Source organism: Desmodus rotundus, chromosome 5 (assembly GCF_022682495.2).
Source record: "Desmodus rotundus isolate HL8 chromosome 5, HLdesRot8A.1, whole genome shotgun sequence".
Classification (NCBI taxonomy): domain Eukaryota; kingdom Metazoa; phylum Chordata; class Mammalia; order Chiroptera; family Phyllostomidae; genus Desmodus; species Desmodus rotundus.
The window spans coordinates 38874307-38889995 of record NC_071391.1 but is presented as its reverse complement, the minus strand read 5'-3'; the positions used below and the strand labels follow the sequence as shown (position 1 = coordinate 38889995).

General features: G+C 43.7%; 1 protein-coding gene and 1 pseudogene across 1 annotated transcript in view; one reads left to right on the top strand and one right to left on the bottom strand.

The window, feature by feature from the left end:
- CTR9 (CTR9 homolog, Paf1/RNA polymerase II complex component) overlaps positions 1–9359 on the top strand; it is a 31906-nt gene extending 22547 nt beyond the window's left edge. The window contains exons 16-25 of the mRNA XM_024558762.4: positions 117–265; positions 1305–1421; positions 1573–1718; positions 2661–2732; positions 3228–3363; positions 3516–3662; positions 4082–4239; positions 5271–5367; positions 5599–5711; positions 8265–9359. Of these exons, the coding sequence (XP_024414530.2) occupies positions 117–265; positions 1305–1421; positions 1573–1718; positions 2661–2732; positions 3228–3363; positions 3516–3662; positions 4082–4239; positions 5271–5367; positions 5599–5711; positions 8265–8697 (1568 nt within the window). The 3' untranslated portion in view covers positions 8698–9359. The remainder of the gene's footprint in view (positions 1–116; positions 266–1304; positions 1422–1572; positions 1719–2660; positions 2733–3227; positions 3364–3515; positions 3663–4081; positions 4240–5270; positions 5368–5598; positions 5712–8264) is intronic.
- A 4040-nt stretch (positions 9360–13399) lies between these two features.
- On the bottom strand, positions 13400–13499 carry LOC112303502 (U6 spliceosomal RNA; annotated as a pseudogene).
- Between the last annotated feature and the right edge of the window lie 2190 nt (positions 13500–15689).

Here is a 15689-nt window from a genome sequence, read left to right as displayed (position 1 = left end):
TGTGTAGATCAGAATTTTCCTCTAAATATAATGAAGTCAGTTGTTTTCAAATAGGACTTTTGTTTTTCTGGACACAATTAGAAAATTCTTCACTGTGGACCTTTTTCGAACTTTAGGAGCTGTTTTGGCCCACAAAGGGTATTTCCGTGAAGCTCGTGACGTATTTGCCCAAGTCAGAGAAGCAACAGCAGATATCAGTGACGTGTGGTTGAACCTAGCACACATCTATGTGGAGCAGAAGCAATATATCAGTGCTGTTCAGATGGTAACGCCTAATCTTTCAAGATATTTGTATATCTTGGTCATTGTTGAGCAGGTATTTTCTTAACCATTCTGGCCCTGTCATGGAGTGATATGCTATCTCTTGTCTATTCAGAGGTAATTATATAATGTTAAGGCCTGTCTTTGGTGTTCTGAGATGTGGGTCCTGGGTCTACCAGTGATTGCCTCATATTTGTTGAGTGCTTGAACTTGAAGTAAAAGAGTCATACTACTATGAAAAGTTAAAAGACTTTTGGGCTCTATGGGAAATATTAGGGTCGGAAAAAGCAAGTTTCTTACTAAAGGTAGAAGGGTTACTTTTTTCTAAGAAAGGTAGATATTGTTACTGTGTTATAGAATATTAAGAAAGGCACTAGTACAAGGATTTACAGGACCCGGGTTCCATATGGTAGTCTCAGAGTTGTATCTTTGCAGGCAGCCTGCCTGATCTGAACAATGATAATGTGGCCTTTTAAAATGCAGATTAATTACTAGGGATATTCAGGGGGAAACTCTAATGAAAAAGATCTTTCCTCTGCAAGATGTGTTCCATGGTCAAAAAGTGACATGTTCATGGTGGAATTAACACAAGTATTGCTATAGTATTGGTTTTACCAAAAAGTTGACGGCCAGAAGTATGAGACTTCTCATGCCCTTTGCGAGGAGGTTCCACCAATCCTTAAAAAAAGTGGTAGAGAGTATAGCCCAAAGGAGCTAGGTATATATATGACTTCCAGTAAGTTGGCAGTAGCTGATTCTAGATAGTATTCTAGATAGTAACAGCCTTCCAATCTGCCTATCCTTTCTATGGTGGTCCAAATTTCAAATGGAAAAGCTATTGTAAGTAATTTTTCTTTTGATCAGATTTTTATGTTGTGAAAAGGTATCCTGGTGAATATTAAAAATCATTCTCAGATGCTTTGAAATCAACCATTCAGAGGATAAAATACCTTTTTATTTAACTTTCAGATTGCTTGAAATTTTATTACAAAATAACAGTGTTGTTTAATCCTTGCTGTGTTTTAACTTTTCCTTTATTGTAGTATGAAAACTGCCTCAGAAAGTTCTATAAGCACCAGAACACTGAAGTTGTGCTCTATCTGGCCCGGGCCCTCTTCAAGTGCGGCAAGCTGCAGGAATGCAAACAGACTTTGCTGAAGGTAAGATAGTTCATTATTATTCATATTTAATTCATTACATATATTTCTTATTCTGATTTATGCATGTTCACATACTTGCCACTCTATTTGACTTAAATCCTTTTCATGTCATTAGATCGTATGCAGTATTTGCCTTGTCTCTCATTTATAGGCTAGACATGTGGCACCCAGTGATACAGTCCTTATGTTTAATGTGGCCTTGGTTCTACAAAGATTAGCTACCTCTGTCCTGAAAGATGAGAAGAGTAATCTGAAGGAAGTACTTAATGCTGTGAAAGAACTGGAACTTGCACATAGGTAAAGATTTTGTAGAAACAACCTTTGAAGTGCTTTATTTCTTTAGACTCGTGTGTCTCGATAGGTGCTAAAAATCACTTCCCTCTGGAATCTATTAGAAAAAGGGAATCCCACAAGGGAATCTGTTCTAATCATTCCCTTGATTTTTAAACCAGAGCAGATAGCTGCCACCAGGTGGCGCCAACCATAGCGAGATCCTGCCAGATTTGGATCATGGAGCCCCATCCTAAGTGACTGGCTAGCTAGTTTTGCAAGTTTGCCCTAGATTTTTCATTAACCTGACAATAATATGACCCAGCATTTTATACACTGAAAACTTTTAGATTCCACTTTTGTTGGTTTTATTTGTTATGCCAGTGTCTCTTTTTATGTGATACTTATTTTCATTGAGCTCAGAATAAGGCCTTCCCTCTTAAATAATGAATAGGTTTATTCAGCTTAAAATTTATATAATTTTATAGTAATTCTGTGCATAGTAAAATTAAAACCTGACGTCTCTTCAGGCTTTGTCCAGCCTCACTTGAAATCTTGTTTAAGTGTTACTTGCCTTACTTGGTAGATTGTAAGTTCTTTTATGGCCTGAATCTCCTAACCTCCATGCTGACATATTTAGTAAATTTAGTGTTTAGTAAGTATTCATTGCTTGAACTGGTTTTTGGTTATTTGTTAATTTATTGATAAAACTAAATGTAACTTGGCTTTTCTTAATAAACTTGTTTTTTATTAAACAGATTGAGTGGCATATTGATGAGAGTCTTTTTTTAAGTGAGTTGCATATATAATTTTCCTATTGAGATGCTGGCCCTTCATGTATTAAATATGTATATGTAAGTCAGTTAAATTATAAGCCTTTCTCAGACTATTTTGTACAACGGATAACAAATCTAAAGGGCCTATTTCTTTAAAAAATTTTTAAGTGTTTTATCTTTTCATTTTTTTTAGATACTTCAGTTACTTGAGTAAAGTGGGAGATAAAATGAGATTTGATTTGGCCCTTGCTGCCACAGAAGCCAGGTAATTACTGTTTGTGAATGGTGACTTGGGGTGAGGCAGCAGTAGCGATGTGGGCTGGGAGAGGGACACAGTGGTGAATGGGGTCCTGGTCTCCTGGGGGTCAGTCTTTCACACTCCTCGCCCGGACACCCCAGCCTGGACCTAGGCTTTTTGCAAAGCATTCTTCCAGGGTTCTTTTCAGATTATTTAGGAAACTACATCAGCTGTGTCACCAGAATCAAATGATTACTGAGCTTTTGAGTCACTTGTGAAGATAATATTGGAAACCTTATAGCTTTGCTTTGGGCGGACGTTTTTCATTTGGGTACAACATTGTTGACAGTATTGGCTTATGAGAAATGAAGTTAATTTTGCTAATTAACACTTCCCATAGATAACAGCTAATGATCGTGCTTCAGGCTTTTCAGTGTGTATAAGAAAAACAGATGCTCTCAGTTTCTGAACAGAAAGCACACTGGCTGCATTCACGTTTCTCTACAATCTGAAATGTTGTAGGCAGTGCTCTGACTTACTGAGCCAGGCTCAGTACCACGTGGCCCGGGCACGCAAACAGGACGAGGAAGAGAGGGAGTTACGGGCCAAACAAGAGCAAGAAAAAGAACTGTTACGGCAAAAACTTCTTAAAGAACAGGTATCCATTGTCTCTTCACGTACACGAGAACGAAAGAATTGTGTGCACACGTATGCTCTGTGTGGTGAAGGAAAGAGGACCTGGCAGTAGTCATAATCTATTTCATGAGAACATTTTGCTGAGGGTTTTTTTCTACCCTTCTTTTCTCACAGGAAGAGAAACGTCTCAAAGAGAAGGAAGAGCAAAAGAAACTTTTAGAACAGCGGGCCCAGTATGTTGAGAAGACCAAAAATATTCTTATGTTTACTGGAGAGACTGAAGCAACAAAAGAAAAGAAACGAGGTGGAGGTGGTGGGCGGGTAAGAGACGCCTCCCGCTGACACTGCGGGCCCCAGGCCCTGTCTGCGACTTTCAGAAATGAAGACAGAAATGATCATATTCACTCTGTACTTAGTCCTTAGCTAAAGACAGTCTTTGAAGATGGGTGCTTTAAATGGCATCCAGTATTTAGAAATGCGTTTCAGTGTCAGCTCAGTACATTTTACCTTGTGGTCACCTAAATATTATAGTTGATGATTTTTGCCTTTTGAGACATTTATCCTAATTAGAAGTCTTTAAAATATGGGCCTCACCAAGCACCTCTTCCATGTGACTTGGTATAATAAGATCCTCCATTTGTCACTTGGCTGAGAGGATATAGCCTCTTTCTACACCTTAAAATTCTAGCCACATTCCAACAGCCAGGAAAGAGCTGATGGTAGTCTTATTCGGATTTCAGCGTTCAAAGAAGGGAGGAGAGTTTGATGAATTTGTCAATGATGACTCTGATGAAGACCTGCCAATATCCAAAAAGAAGAAAAGAAGAAAGGGCAGTGGTAGTGAGCAAGAAGGTGAAGAAGAGGAGGGTGGTGAGAGAAAGAAGAAGAAGAGGAGAAGGTATCATTAATGTGTCCTAAATAGCCTTGAAAGAGTGGCAAAAGACCTTTCATTTTCTGAACCTTGCTTATGTTTAGAAATTGCAAACACCTGGAAACCACTTGCTCTTCCAGACAGTAAAGCCCCTTAATACCCCACTTCCTACTTTAATCTTAAGATAGACCCCACTCCAAAGTCCCCTGCACACTGGAATCACCACGCATCTCCACAGCTTCCCTTCTGAGAGTTAGTCGGAACTGATTGTGTTTCTCGTGTCTTTAAAATTGTAACATTTATTGGGAGAGGTGTGCAGTTTAGAATGAGAAAACCCGGGCTGTCCATGCTGCCGGTCCCTGTGCAATTCTACCGTGAGTCCCTGCGCCTGCTTGCTCTCTGTACTGGTAACACTGACACCCGCTTCATGGGTTTGCTGGATGTTTTCAAAGTGAGTTACGTGAAAGAAGGACTTTTTAATCCTCCCAGTGCCACCCACCATTAAGAGAAGTGGTGTCCTGCCCATCTTTCACCTGGAAGTGCCCGTAAGCTCTTCCCTTCTCCGTGGTGTTTCCCTGTCCATGAACCCCCAGTGGGCTATCTCACCTGGACCTGTTCTTCCCGACCTTTGGATGACTATACTTGGGAAAGAACCTGGTGAATTCATTCAAATAGAAGCCTGTAGAACTGAAGCTAATAGGACACCTGTTAGCTTTGGGACTCCCAAAGAGTAGTTGTGAAGGAGGAAAGAGGCGATGTTGAGGCCTGAAGCCTGGGCCTTTTCTCACATCCTTGTGTCACTCTACCAAATGCAGGGTTCAGACTTATTTTTGATTAGCGAGAGGGCTCACGAGTGTGTTGGCAGACATTGCATAAACACATGGGTTTTGCAGACCCCTGACCCACGTGCGGCAGAGTAGGTTAGACTTCTGTTACGGGTGAGGGCAGCACCTGTAAAGGATATTCAGAAGGAATAACATTTTGATGGCGGGTAGTCTTAGACTTTACATGTATAAGTGAATCTTGACGAAACTTTTTCTTGGCGTTCACTACTGAAGACCTCCAAAGGGAGAAGAGGGATCTGATGATGAAGAAACAGAAAATGGCCCCAAACCCAAAAAGCGTCGTCCACCAAGAGCTGAGAAGAAGAAGGCGGTACGTTTACAATACTGTGGGGCTTTTGTCCCCTACATGCAGTCTCTGTGACTACATAAAAGGTTGTGTACACTAGAACACCTTCTTTCCCTGCAGTTTCCTCAAGCACAGATTCTTGTTTTTGAAATTTATTGCTGTTTGATTGTATCATTATAGGGCACACCCAGCCGAACAAGCGGTTCTGACGTGAGAGTCTTGACTAATCTGTTACGTTTGCTCTTCTGTCTTTAGCCCAAGCCAGAGCGTCTGCCTCCTTCAATGAAGGGAAAAATAAAATCCAAAGCCATAATATCATCGAGTGATGATTCTTCGGATGAGGATAAACTTAAGATCGCTGATGAAGGGTAGGAAATTTTTCCTTGGTACATTCTTTGAGTGAAACCAAACTCTTTCAGGGATGGTGTCTACGGGCATTCAGAATGGTCCAGCGTCTGACACACCGTTGTAGGCTGGTCCGAACCCCCGGTAATAGAGTTGTTGATCTTTATACCAAAAAGGATGGAAAAACACCAGAATCCACATGCGGTGTGTGCCCAGGCACACTTCGCCAGGTCCATGCTGTGAGACCTGACGCCCTGATGAGGTTGTTGTCTGAAACGAAAAACCGCATCGGCGGGGCCTGTGTGGGCCGTGTGTGCTGAGCTCTGCCCGGGGCAGGCCCAGGCCTGCTTTCCTTATTGAGGAGCAGGAAATCGTGTGAAAGTGTGGAAGGCACGAGCACAGAGTCAGAAAACTAATTTTAAAAATGAAGCTTGTTTAAGTAATAAAAACAAGAGGCTGGAAGGGAAGGAAGGAAGGAGGGAGGAAGGGAAGGAACAAACGGTGAGTGGTCACTGCCAAAATGTCTTCTCTTCTTCTTAGAATCTTATAGTTGGAAGAAACCTTCACACCCACCTTATTCTAACTCTGTGATTTTGTCCCACTATATGTTTGTACACTAAGGAAGAAAACCTACTTTGTGATCTTATTTCTTCCTGAATATTACCTGAAAGCTTCTGCATGACATTCTCCTAAATATATTATTTTGCTACGCTCTCGTTGACTGGCTAAAAGTATTGTGAGTAGCCTGCTCCTGGTCACGTGGAGATAGGACTTGCTCGGCGCTTTCCTCCCTTGTTGAGCAGTGGTGCCTCAGCTCTGCCTGTCTGGTGCAGGGCTCATCCCCGACTGCTCGTCCAGTACTCTCCTCACAGCCCACCAGTGCCGTAATGTTTGATTTTACTCGTCCTGAACTTGCCCATCAAGCTCGAGCTGCTCCTTGTTTGGAATCTTGAGAATAGGACTCATAATGCTATACTGCACCCTGTCCTTCTGAAGGCCATCATTTCACTCATTCATCCAACAGACATTTGAACAACCATTGTGGGAGGTAGTGTGCTAAGGGCTTGGGATAAAGAGAAAAAAAGACATAGGCCCCTCCTCCAAGGAATGTATGCTTTAGAAGCAGTGGAGAATCACAGATAAACTAAAAAACATATTATAGTAGGTTAAGTGTTATCATTTAGATTTTGCATTTATTTTTCTCCAGGGACCATCTAATCTTGAGTTGGCATGGTGGGGAAGTTATAAGAGAGGCTCTTTGAGTTGAGTGTTACGAAAAGAACAGGTAGTCCTGGTTGGTTAGAGGTGAAGCAGAAGTGAGAGGTCAACACGTTGGGGGGTTAGGGTGTGGTGAGAGGCCGGCCTTGCAGGGTAGACCTCTCTGGGGAGCCATCTGTAAAGATTTGCAGTTCCCCTTTTCTCTGAAGGCACTGGCTAGCACAAAGTGAGGCTGCTCTTCCCTGCAGCACAGTTTGCCCTTGCCCAGTGTTGCCCTGGTCCGTTGGTTAGAGGCCTGTGTGATCAGAGCAGAGAAATGTGTGGTTGTCGAATGGGCGTTGGTAATATGTGTAGCCAGAAGGTCCAGTGTGAGAGCCTGAGCTGCTGCCACACCTACACCCGAGGCCGAGGCCAAGTCGATTTGAGCCACTTGCATCAGTTAAACTTTGTCTTGACATTTGTGAAGTACTTGCTTATTTGGCCAGATGGAATGGAGTGAAGTGGATCCCAGGGGGGCCACTGGCCTTTACTATATATACAGAATGAATATATAGTGTCCTCAGTCATGCTTTATTGTCTCTCAGAGTGAACTGAGTTACCTAATGTGTGTGTAGGTTTTGGAAGAAAGTCATGTTTACCCCTCACCCTTCTTAGACTGAACCCTGTAGGATTCAATATTCCTTTCTTGGAATATCTGTCTTGGGAACCAAAACTGAAGAGTATGCCGGAGGCCAAGTAAGTCCTCCTCTCCAATTCACGGGGGTGAGTGGTTAAAAGAATATTCCTTCCTCCAGAGCATCCAGGAAGACAAGATTCCCTGGGTGCCACACCATTTCAGGCATAAGCACAAGTACCCTTTCCTTCACTCTAACACCTGAGAAGTAGAGGGGGACTCAGAGCAAACGGAACCAGCTGCAGAACCCTGAGTCCAAGGTTGAGTAAGTCAGGTCTTCAAAGCTCCTACAGCCAAGTGAGATCCTGGGTTTTACCTTTGCTGCTGTGAATTTGTTTATAAAAATAAACGAAAAATATCCTTTCTTTTTCATAATTTTATATATAAAATTGAAAAATGCTTCATTCTCTTGAAAGGTACCTAATAAAGCCTAGTGAGAATCGCCCTTCACTGTTTAATTGTGTTATGGCTGAAGTGCCTTATTCTTTTTTCCTTTTTAATCCTTTTTTTATTTTGAACTGTATCACATTTATTTTAAAACGTACACAAAACAAATACCACAAAGGAACAATCAGGTCAAGAAATAGAACCTCAAATGCCCTTATTGTTTACAAGCACGTTCTCTGCCTGTTGAGTTCTCCGGGGGCGAACCCCGGCATCTAACCAGTGTCCGTCTTTCCGCCAGACACCCCCGCAACAGCCACAGCAACAGCAACAGCGACTCAGATGAGGGCGAACCACGGAAGAAACGAGCCTCTTCGGAGAGCGATTCAGATGACAACCAGAACAAGTCTGGCAGCGAGGCCGGCAGTCCCCGAACGCCCCGGAGACGCAGGTCAGATGAGGATTCAGACAGTGACCAGCCGTCCAGGAAGAGAAGGCCCTCGGGTTCTGAGCAGTCTGACAACGAGTCGCTGCAGTCTGGGCGAAGCCGCTCTGCGGGCTCTGAGGCTGACTCTCGCCCGGCCTCTCCCAGTGCGGAGTCGGATCGGGAGTCGGAGAGAGGTTCTGACAACGAGGGCTCAGGCCCAGGCTCTGGAAATGAGTCAGAGCCAGAGGGATCCAACAACGAGGCCTCGGATCGCGGCTCAGAACGTGGGTCAGATGATAGTGACTAGGCTTTATTTCATAAATAAGTCTCATCTCTGGAGGAAACTTTTTTAATATATGAAAGCTGTGATTAAAAAAAAAAAAGCGTTTCAAATGTTTAGTCAAACAGTTGTGAAATTTTTCCTAATTTTTTTTTCCTATCCGTTTGTACATTGCTGAGTCCCCATGAGACATTTCCTGTCCTAGAATCCAATATTTGAATCCCTTGTGCAGAAGAAGAATGTGACTCTTCTTCATTATGGTACAGTTCCACCTGTCATATGTGAAAACTGCAGTAAAAGTAAACCCAGCTGCTAAATCATTCCTACAGAGGTTTGAATGAAACTGTGGCAGAAGTCTCAACTTCTTTATGTGTTAGGCAGCATCCAGTTTTGACTGTCATTGCAATCTCTCACCAAGTGGTGCAAGAAACTTGGCATTAATGTCTGTGTACCATTTTAATCTTAGATTGAGAGAATTTTATTTTCTGGAGGAAGCGGTATCTACTGTATAATTGTACCAAAGTACAAACGAAAGGAAGGTTTTCTTCAGTAGTGTGATACTGCAGCCATGTAGATAAAATCACAAATATGTACTTCATTAGGTTGAATAAGATGTAGAAAAATGCTTTTCTGTTAGTAGAATGCAATGAGCTACCTAAGATACAAAATAAAATTCTTTTACCAACTTTTATGGGTAACTGTCCTTTTTTTTTTTCTCAGTATATTTGTGTATGAAAATTTAGGATAAATAAACTAAGCAAATATTTAGAAGAACCTGAACTATGCTAAAGGTTGTTTACTCAAAGCATTTGTAATTCTTTGTAGATTTGTGGAGTTTTTTAAAGGATATATAGAAAACAAAGGTACTAGTATGAGTTTTATTTTCAATAATTTAGTCATTAACAATTTAAGAGCAAAATTTTTATGTAGCACTATACAGTTTGTAAAAGCTATAATTAATGTACTCAACAAGTATTGAGTACATTATTAGGTATTGAGAACGGAGAGATAAAATGTCTTTTCTGTCCTGACAAACCTTATGGAGAAGATAAGTTCATTGTCCCTACGGTGTGAAAAATCGGGTAAAGTTTCCACAGGTTGTGGGAGCACAAGGGAGGATGAGGTCAAGACCGGGTTTCCTGGTGAACGGGAGGCCTGGGATGACTCAGGACCGGCCACGTGGAGAATTAAGGGAGGGAGTTACAGGCCGAGGTAGTTGCATGTGTGGCTGTAGGAACTGGACTGAGGGAGGCAAGGCTTTGAAAGGTGAAGGGCCTGAGATTCAGAAGTTCATGCAGCTGTTAAAAGGTGAGGTTCAAACTGCCTGCTCTTTCCAGTGTCACATGGAACAGATGAATTAGTTCATACCCACATAACAAACATCTATCCAAGTTAAAAAGCATTTCCCAACTGACAGCTCACAGCTTTAAGCAGTATCTAAACAAAAGTTCACTGGTAGATGGCCCCTTGGAGAGATACTTATGGAGGGATTTAACCTGATGCTGATAGTAATTTAATGTTTCACTACCTGCTCCAGGTTTGGGCTACAAAGGCGCTTCTGAGTGCACGTCCTCATTTGCAACTTTGGAGGCAATTCCACGTTACTATGGATATCTCTCCCCGGTGTGCCCTCAGATTAGTGGAACAGCAGTATTCCCCCGTCACGTGGTTGCCCACGTCAGAAGCCACTGCCATTTCCTCTGGTGCAGCCCCCCTTTGGCCAGAGTTTGTCAGACGTGGAGCTGACAGATAGGATGGATATGGGCAATGTCCCACTAAGGAAGGGGAAGGTGCCTTGTCTGACAAAGGAAACCTGACTGACCTGTTAACCCTCAGGAACTCAGAGCAGCTTCATTGTCCTGGAGCCCGCATGCCAGGATTGGCCTGCCGTGCTTTTTTAAGTATAACTGACATACAACAGTTTCAGATGTACATGATTTGATATTTGTATATAATGCAAAATGATCACCACATTTAAGTCTAGTTAATATCCGTCACCAGTTACAAAAATGGAAAACAGTATGGAGTTTCCTCCAAAAATTAAAAATAGAACTACCATACAACCCAGCAATTCCACTTCTGGGGACTTGTCAGATAAAAAGAAAACACTAACTCAAAAAGATATCTACACCCCTGTGTCTACTGCAGCGTTATTTACAACCTAACGAATGGAAACAACCTAAATGTCTGTGGCCGGCAGGCCGGCTAAAGAAAACGTGAAACACATTGGCAGGCAGACTCGAATACGGCAGTTATGATGATAAGCTAATAGGCCTCTTTCACAGAAAGACAGGTCCTGGCCTATTACCCCTTGCTGTGCCCAGAGAGTGACAGCTATGTGAGATACCACTGGATCAAGTCAGAGGGGGATGCAGAGATTGTGTGCACCCACCTCTGTCCTCAGACCAGCTCCATGGATCCCTAGAGGTGTGCCAAACCAGAAGCCTTCCCCTCAGGTCAAGGCTCCCAGACACGCAAATAGGCCTCTTTCACAGGAAGGAGGGTTTGGGGCCAGGGATGAGGGGTCCTGCTGTCTGTGAGTGTCCAGGGGTTGGTAGCTGGCCGTGAACTATCTCTGATAATTACAGTTCTGTGGGACCAAGGAACACAGCCCCTCCCCAGAGCCAGAGGATCAAGGGGTGTCCCCTGCACAGCAACCACAAAAACTGGGCCATCAAATGTAAGAACCAGGCACCAGCCACATAGAAGCTCCCATCTGGAAGATACTGGGGCTCTGGGATGGGGGCACATGAAAATGGTGAAGCCAAAAATAAAAAGAAAGTAAAAAGCCTTTTGGTTTTCAGAAAGGCAGAGAGCGGGAAGATGGCACCAGCTGGCTGGAGCGTGGAGACGGCAGCCCCAGGAGAAAAAGATGGTGCCCGTGGGCCAGCTTCCAGGACGGTCTCCCCTCAGGCTCCTGCCCCTCCTCTGAGGCTTTAAAGTTAGCAAGTGAGCCTCTTTCACTTAAAAGTCAGCACATATATTTCTTTTTTTTAATGGCATTTATTTATTTATTTTAGAGAGGGGAGTACAGAGAAAGAGGGAAAGAAACAACTGTACGAATCCTCTGGACCCAGCCCGGACCCAGGCATGTGCCCCTGGGAATCCATCAGGTGACCGTTCACTTTGTGGGACACACTCAGCTAACTGAGCCACGCAGGTCGGGGCTAGAGTCCGCACTTTTCGGAGGCCGCTTCTGCGCTGGCCCCTGGGTGCGTGCCCGCGAGCCCGTCCTCAGTTCGCCACGGCCTGCGGGTCTTTTGGGCACCAGCCCCATTGCTTCTCACAGCTAGATGTTTGGGGGCTTGTCTCTCAGGTGCAAGCCTTAAAAGCTGGGGTGTCCTATGTGGGGTATAAACTCTTCGCTCCTCAGAGAAGCTCTGGGCTGTGAGTTCCCTCCTGATTGTGGGTGGGAGTGGAGTTTACGGGGAGGTTATGCCAATCTTTCCTACCCCCTTTGATGTGTTTTTTTTCCCCTCATTTGCCTGAATTGAAGGAGTTAGTTTTTAAGGCTTTTTTTTTTTTAAGGGGAAATTGTTCCATACATAGCTGTAGTTTTGGTGCCTCCTCCAAGGACTTGACTTCAGAATCTTCCTATGTCGCCATCTTGACCCAAAACCTCAGCCTTCCCCTTCTCGGGGCGGTTCGTGTGAGCGGGAGAAGGCGGCAACACCTGAGTAGCTGGTTAAGCGCAGACACACTGGAATCCTGGGGTCCCTGGAATAGTCCCGAAATGGCACATCGTGAAGCCTACAAGCCATGTCGTTACTGAACACAATTGGGGTCCTGCTGCCCACCACCACCCTCTAGGCAAAATTCCAGAGGCAAAGTTTTGGTGATAAAGGAGTCTTTATTCAAAAGCTTCACAATTTTGGAATAACTGCTTTCCATATGCATTAATCACTTAAGCCTATCAATTAAGGCTAAACTCTGTAACTCTTTAGTTACAGCTTTAATCACTTAAACTTACCGATTAAAGCCAAACTCTTTAACACCTGAGTTCTCCTAGCATTTCCCCTTCTTAGTTTTAATTATCTTATTTCTATAGGGTTAGCTTACAAACTAAAACAACATAAGATACAAATGTTACACAATCTTGGAAGAACAGCAGGCTTCTGCCTCAGAGCTCGTCCCCTCTAGGATACCCAAAGAAGAAGAACCCCGACACCCTTTGCCACGCCAGCCCAATCCTAGGCTGCACCTGGAGTTCCTTCCCACCTAAAATACTCTCCTTCGGAAATGCAGGCAGCTGCAGCACTATCATCCACGATGCAGAGAGCCAGAGAGCCAGCCCTCTCTTTATTTCCGTGTACTCTGGAGGCATTCAGCTCTCAGCCAATCCCATCCTAGAGTGTTCACCATTGGCTCAGGCAAAATCCTCCTATGGCCCCTCCCTCGCCCGATCTCCCCTTGCCCCCTACCCTCATGCCCCCTACCCTCCTGCCCGATCTGATCAGATCTCACTGCATCAAAGCGACCTTGGGCAAGTCACTTCCTCATCTAGAACAAGGCATTTCTCCTACACTGTACGTTTTTTTTTCCTTTTATTTTGCACTGGTTTCAGGTGTACAGCTTAGAGCTTAGACAATCATATACATAGTGTGCCCCGGGTACTTCCAGTACCCCTACAGGCACCGTATATAGTTACTGCAATATTATTGACTATATTTCCTATGCTTTACTTACTTCCCCGTGGCTGTTTTGTAACTATCAATTTGTGCTTCTTACTAAAAACATGGCACGCAACACATTTGCGTGTCATCCTTGCGCAGGGACCGTGCTAATCTTATGTCATTTCAATTTTAGTATATGTGCTGAGAAGTGAGCGCTGCACTGTAAGTTTTGAAAGCCTCAGTTGGATCTGTCACAATTAGAGAACGTGAACTGCATTGGCTTTGATGTTAATTCAGAACTAGACCAAGTACCACAACCATAATTAGAGCTATTAAATTTTAAAATAAATTTTGCCTACATTTAGGCAAGACAAACCACATTGTTATTCTGACTCTGTAACTAAATCACTTCCTGTGCTGACATTACTATTTTTATAACATGAGTTTTCCTAAGTGAGCAACTATTCCATTATAGCAGAAGTCTCTACCTAATTCATAGGGTTGTTGCAAGGATTATGAAGGCAGATTCAGTGGGAGCATATGGTAAGCTCCCAGAAAAGTCCTCTGGGATCAAATTGGTTCTGATTGTCCGGCAGTAGTCAAGCTCACCGAGTCTTATTCAGACCAACTGAGGACTGGGTCGGTTACTCTTTCATTGGTCCTTCTTTTAAAAATCCTTGCTTCTTCCTATCTCCCCTTAAGAATTTTAAATTTATTTATTGATTTGAAAGAGAGAAAGGAAGGGAGAGAGGGAGAAACATCGATTCGATTCCCCTTCTTTATGCACTCATTGGTTGCTTCTTGTGCCTGCCGTGATGGGAGGCCGAACCCGCAACCTTGGCGTATGGGGACAACACTTAACAACAGAGCTACCCTGTCAGGACTTGAGAAAAATATTTTTAATCTCCAGGCAGTAGGACTTTCCTGGAGCTTTTTAACTGTCCCTTGTTTTGATTCCACTAATAAACAATTTCTTCCCTGGGAGAGTAAATAGCCAGTAGAGGCAAGAAAGACCTTTTAAAGGAGACTAGTATCAGCTCCTAAAAGTAGAATTCGGAGCACAGGCCAGTGCAGATGTTCCCTGAAGGAGGTTTCGGATGCTCCGGTTTCTTGGGTGTGTTAGAGCGGTAGTTCACGTCAGTCACGGTGCTGGCCATACACATCAGGAACACGGGAAAGGGATGTGCCACAGGTGAATCGAGTTTGTGTAGATCTCAGTGCGTCCTCTGAGTCGAGTGGGGCAGGTCAGCAGGCCGCAGCCTGTCGTCGGAGTCTCACTTTGCAACAGGTCCTGACCACAGGAAGGCTGCCCCGGCCTCTGACACTTGCACTGATGGGAGAAAATGCCTCACTCTTCAGCCTCAGTATCCTTATCTATAAAATAAGGTTGTTTGAGATCCTTTTAAGTTATACATTCCAGGGTCATTGCAGAGTTTTATTTCATTTTATTTTACTTACTTATTTTGGAGGAGTAATAAAACGTTTATTGATCGAGAAGGCACCAACTGAGAAGAGAGTGCCTCGAATCCGTCTAGCTTGCTGGACTAGGTTAAGGGCTTTTGAGGGGTTAGGAGGAATAGGCGTGTGCAAGTGCTGTGGGAGTTTTCCCTGGAGGGCTTTGGAGCTTAGCCATTCATGGTAAGAGGGCGTCAGCACTGGGTCCTTCTGGGACAACAGACCCTTCACTTCTGAAAGGGTCTGGTGTTCAGGGTCCGTTCCTGTCCCAGTCTTTTGGTTCCATGGGTGGGGCGGGGGAGGGTCTTTGGTTCCAGTGCAGCCGGAGGTCACTCTCTCCTCCGCACCTGCTTCCACTGCATGGCTTGCGGTTTTAGTCTGTTGTCCCCATTGCAGAGAATTTTGAACAGACTGCCCAGTCTGTCTCAGCTGCATTAGTGACTTGAGGTCTTCCTGTTGCAGGTAATTGAAAACCATGTCTGCTATCTGAGGCCTAATATTTTCAACGATATAGGTAAGTTACATTTTTGCTCATGAAATAGATATATTTACTCTTGCCTTTTGCTTATCTTTATTCTGCTTACTACAGCAAAAATGTTATTGTAACATATTTCATTTGGGAAATATTGAGGTTTGGAAACTATCCCAACTTTGTATGCGCTTTCCCTGACACAGCCGAATGACTGTAGACTGCCATTGCCACCACACTCGGGGGCAGATCTGGTTTGTTCCCGTGGCCCACAGCTAAGCAGTGACGAGAACATTAAGGTGCAAACATCGGGCTGGGTGTTCAAGTTTCTTGTCAAGAAATCACTAAATTTTGAATTCTTGTCAATTCTATCTCCTGAATAGATCTCTAACCCAGTGTCCCCCAGAGTGTTTTCTATGAAGCATTAGTCCCAAAAGATACTCCTTAAAAAAGAATGTGATAGCCAAATAGGCTGGAAAAAT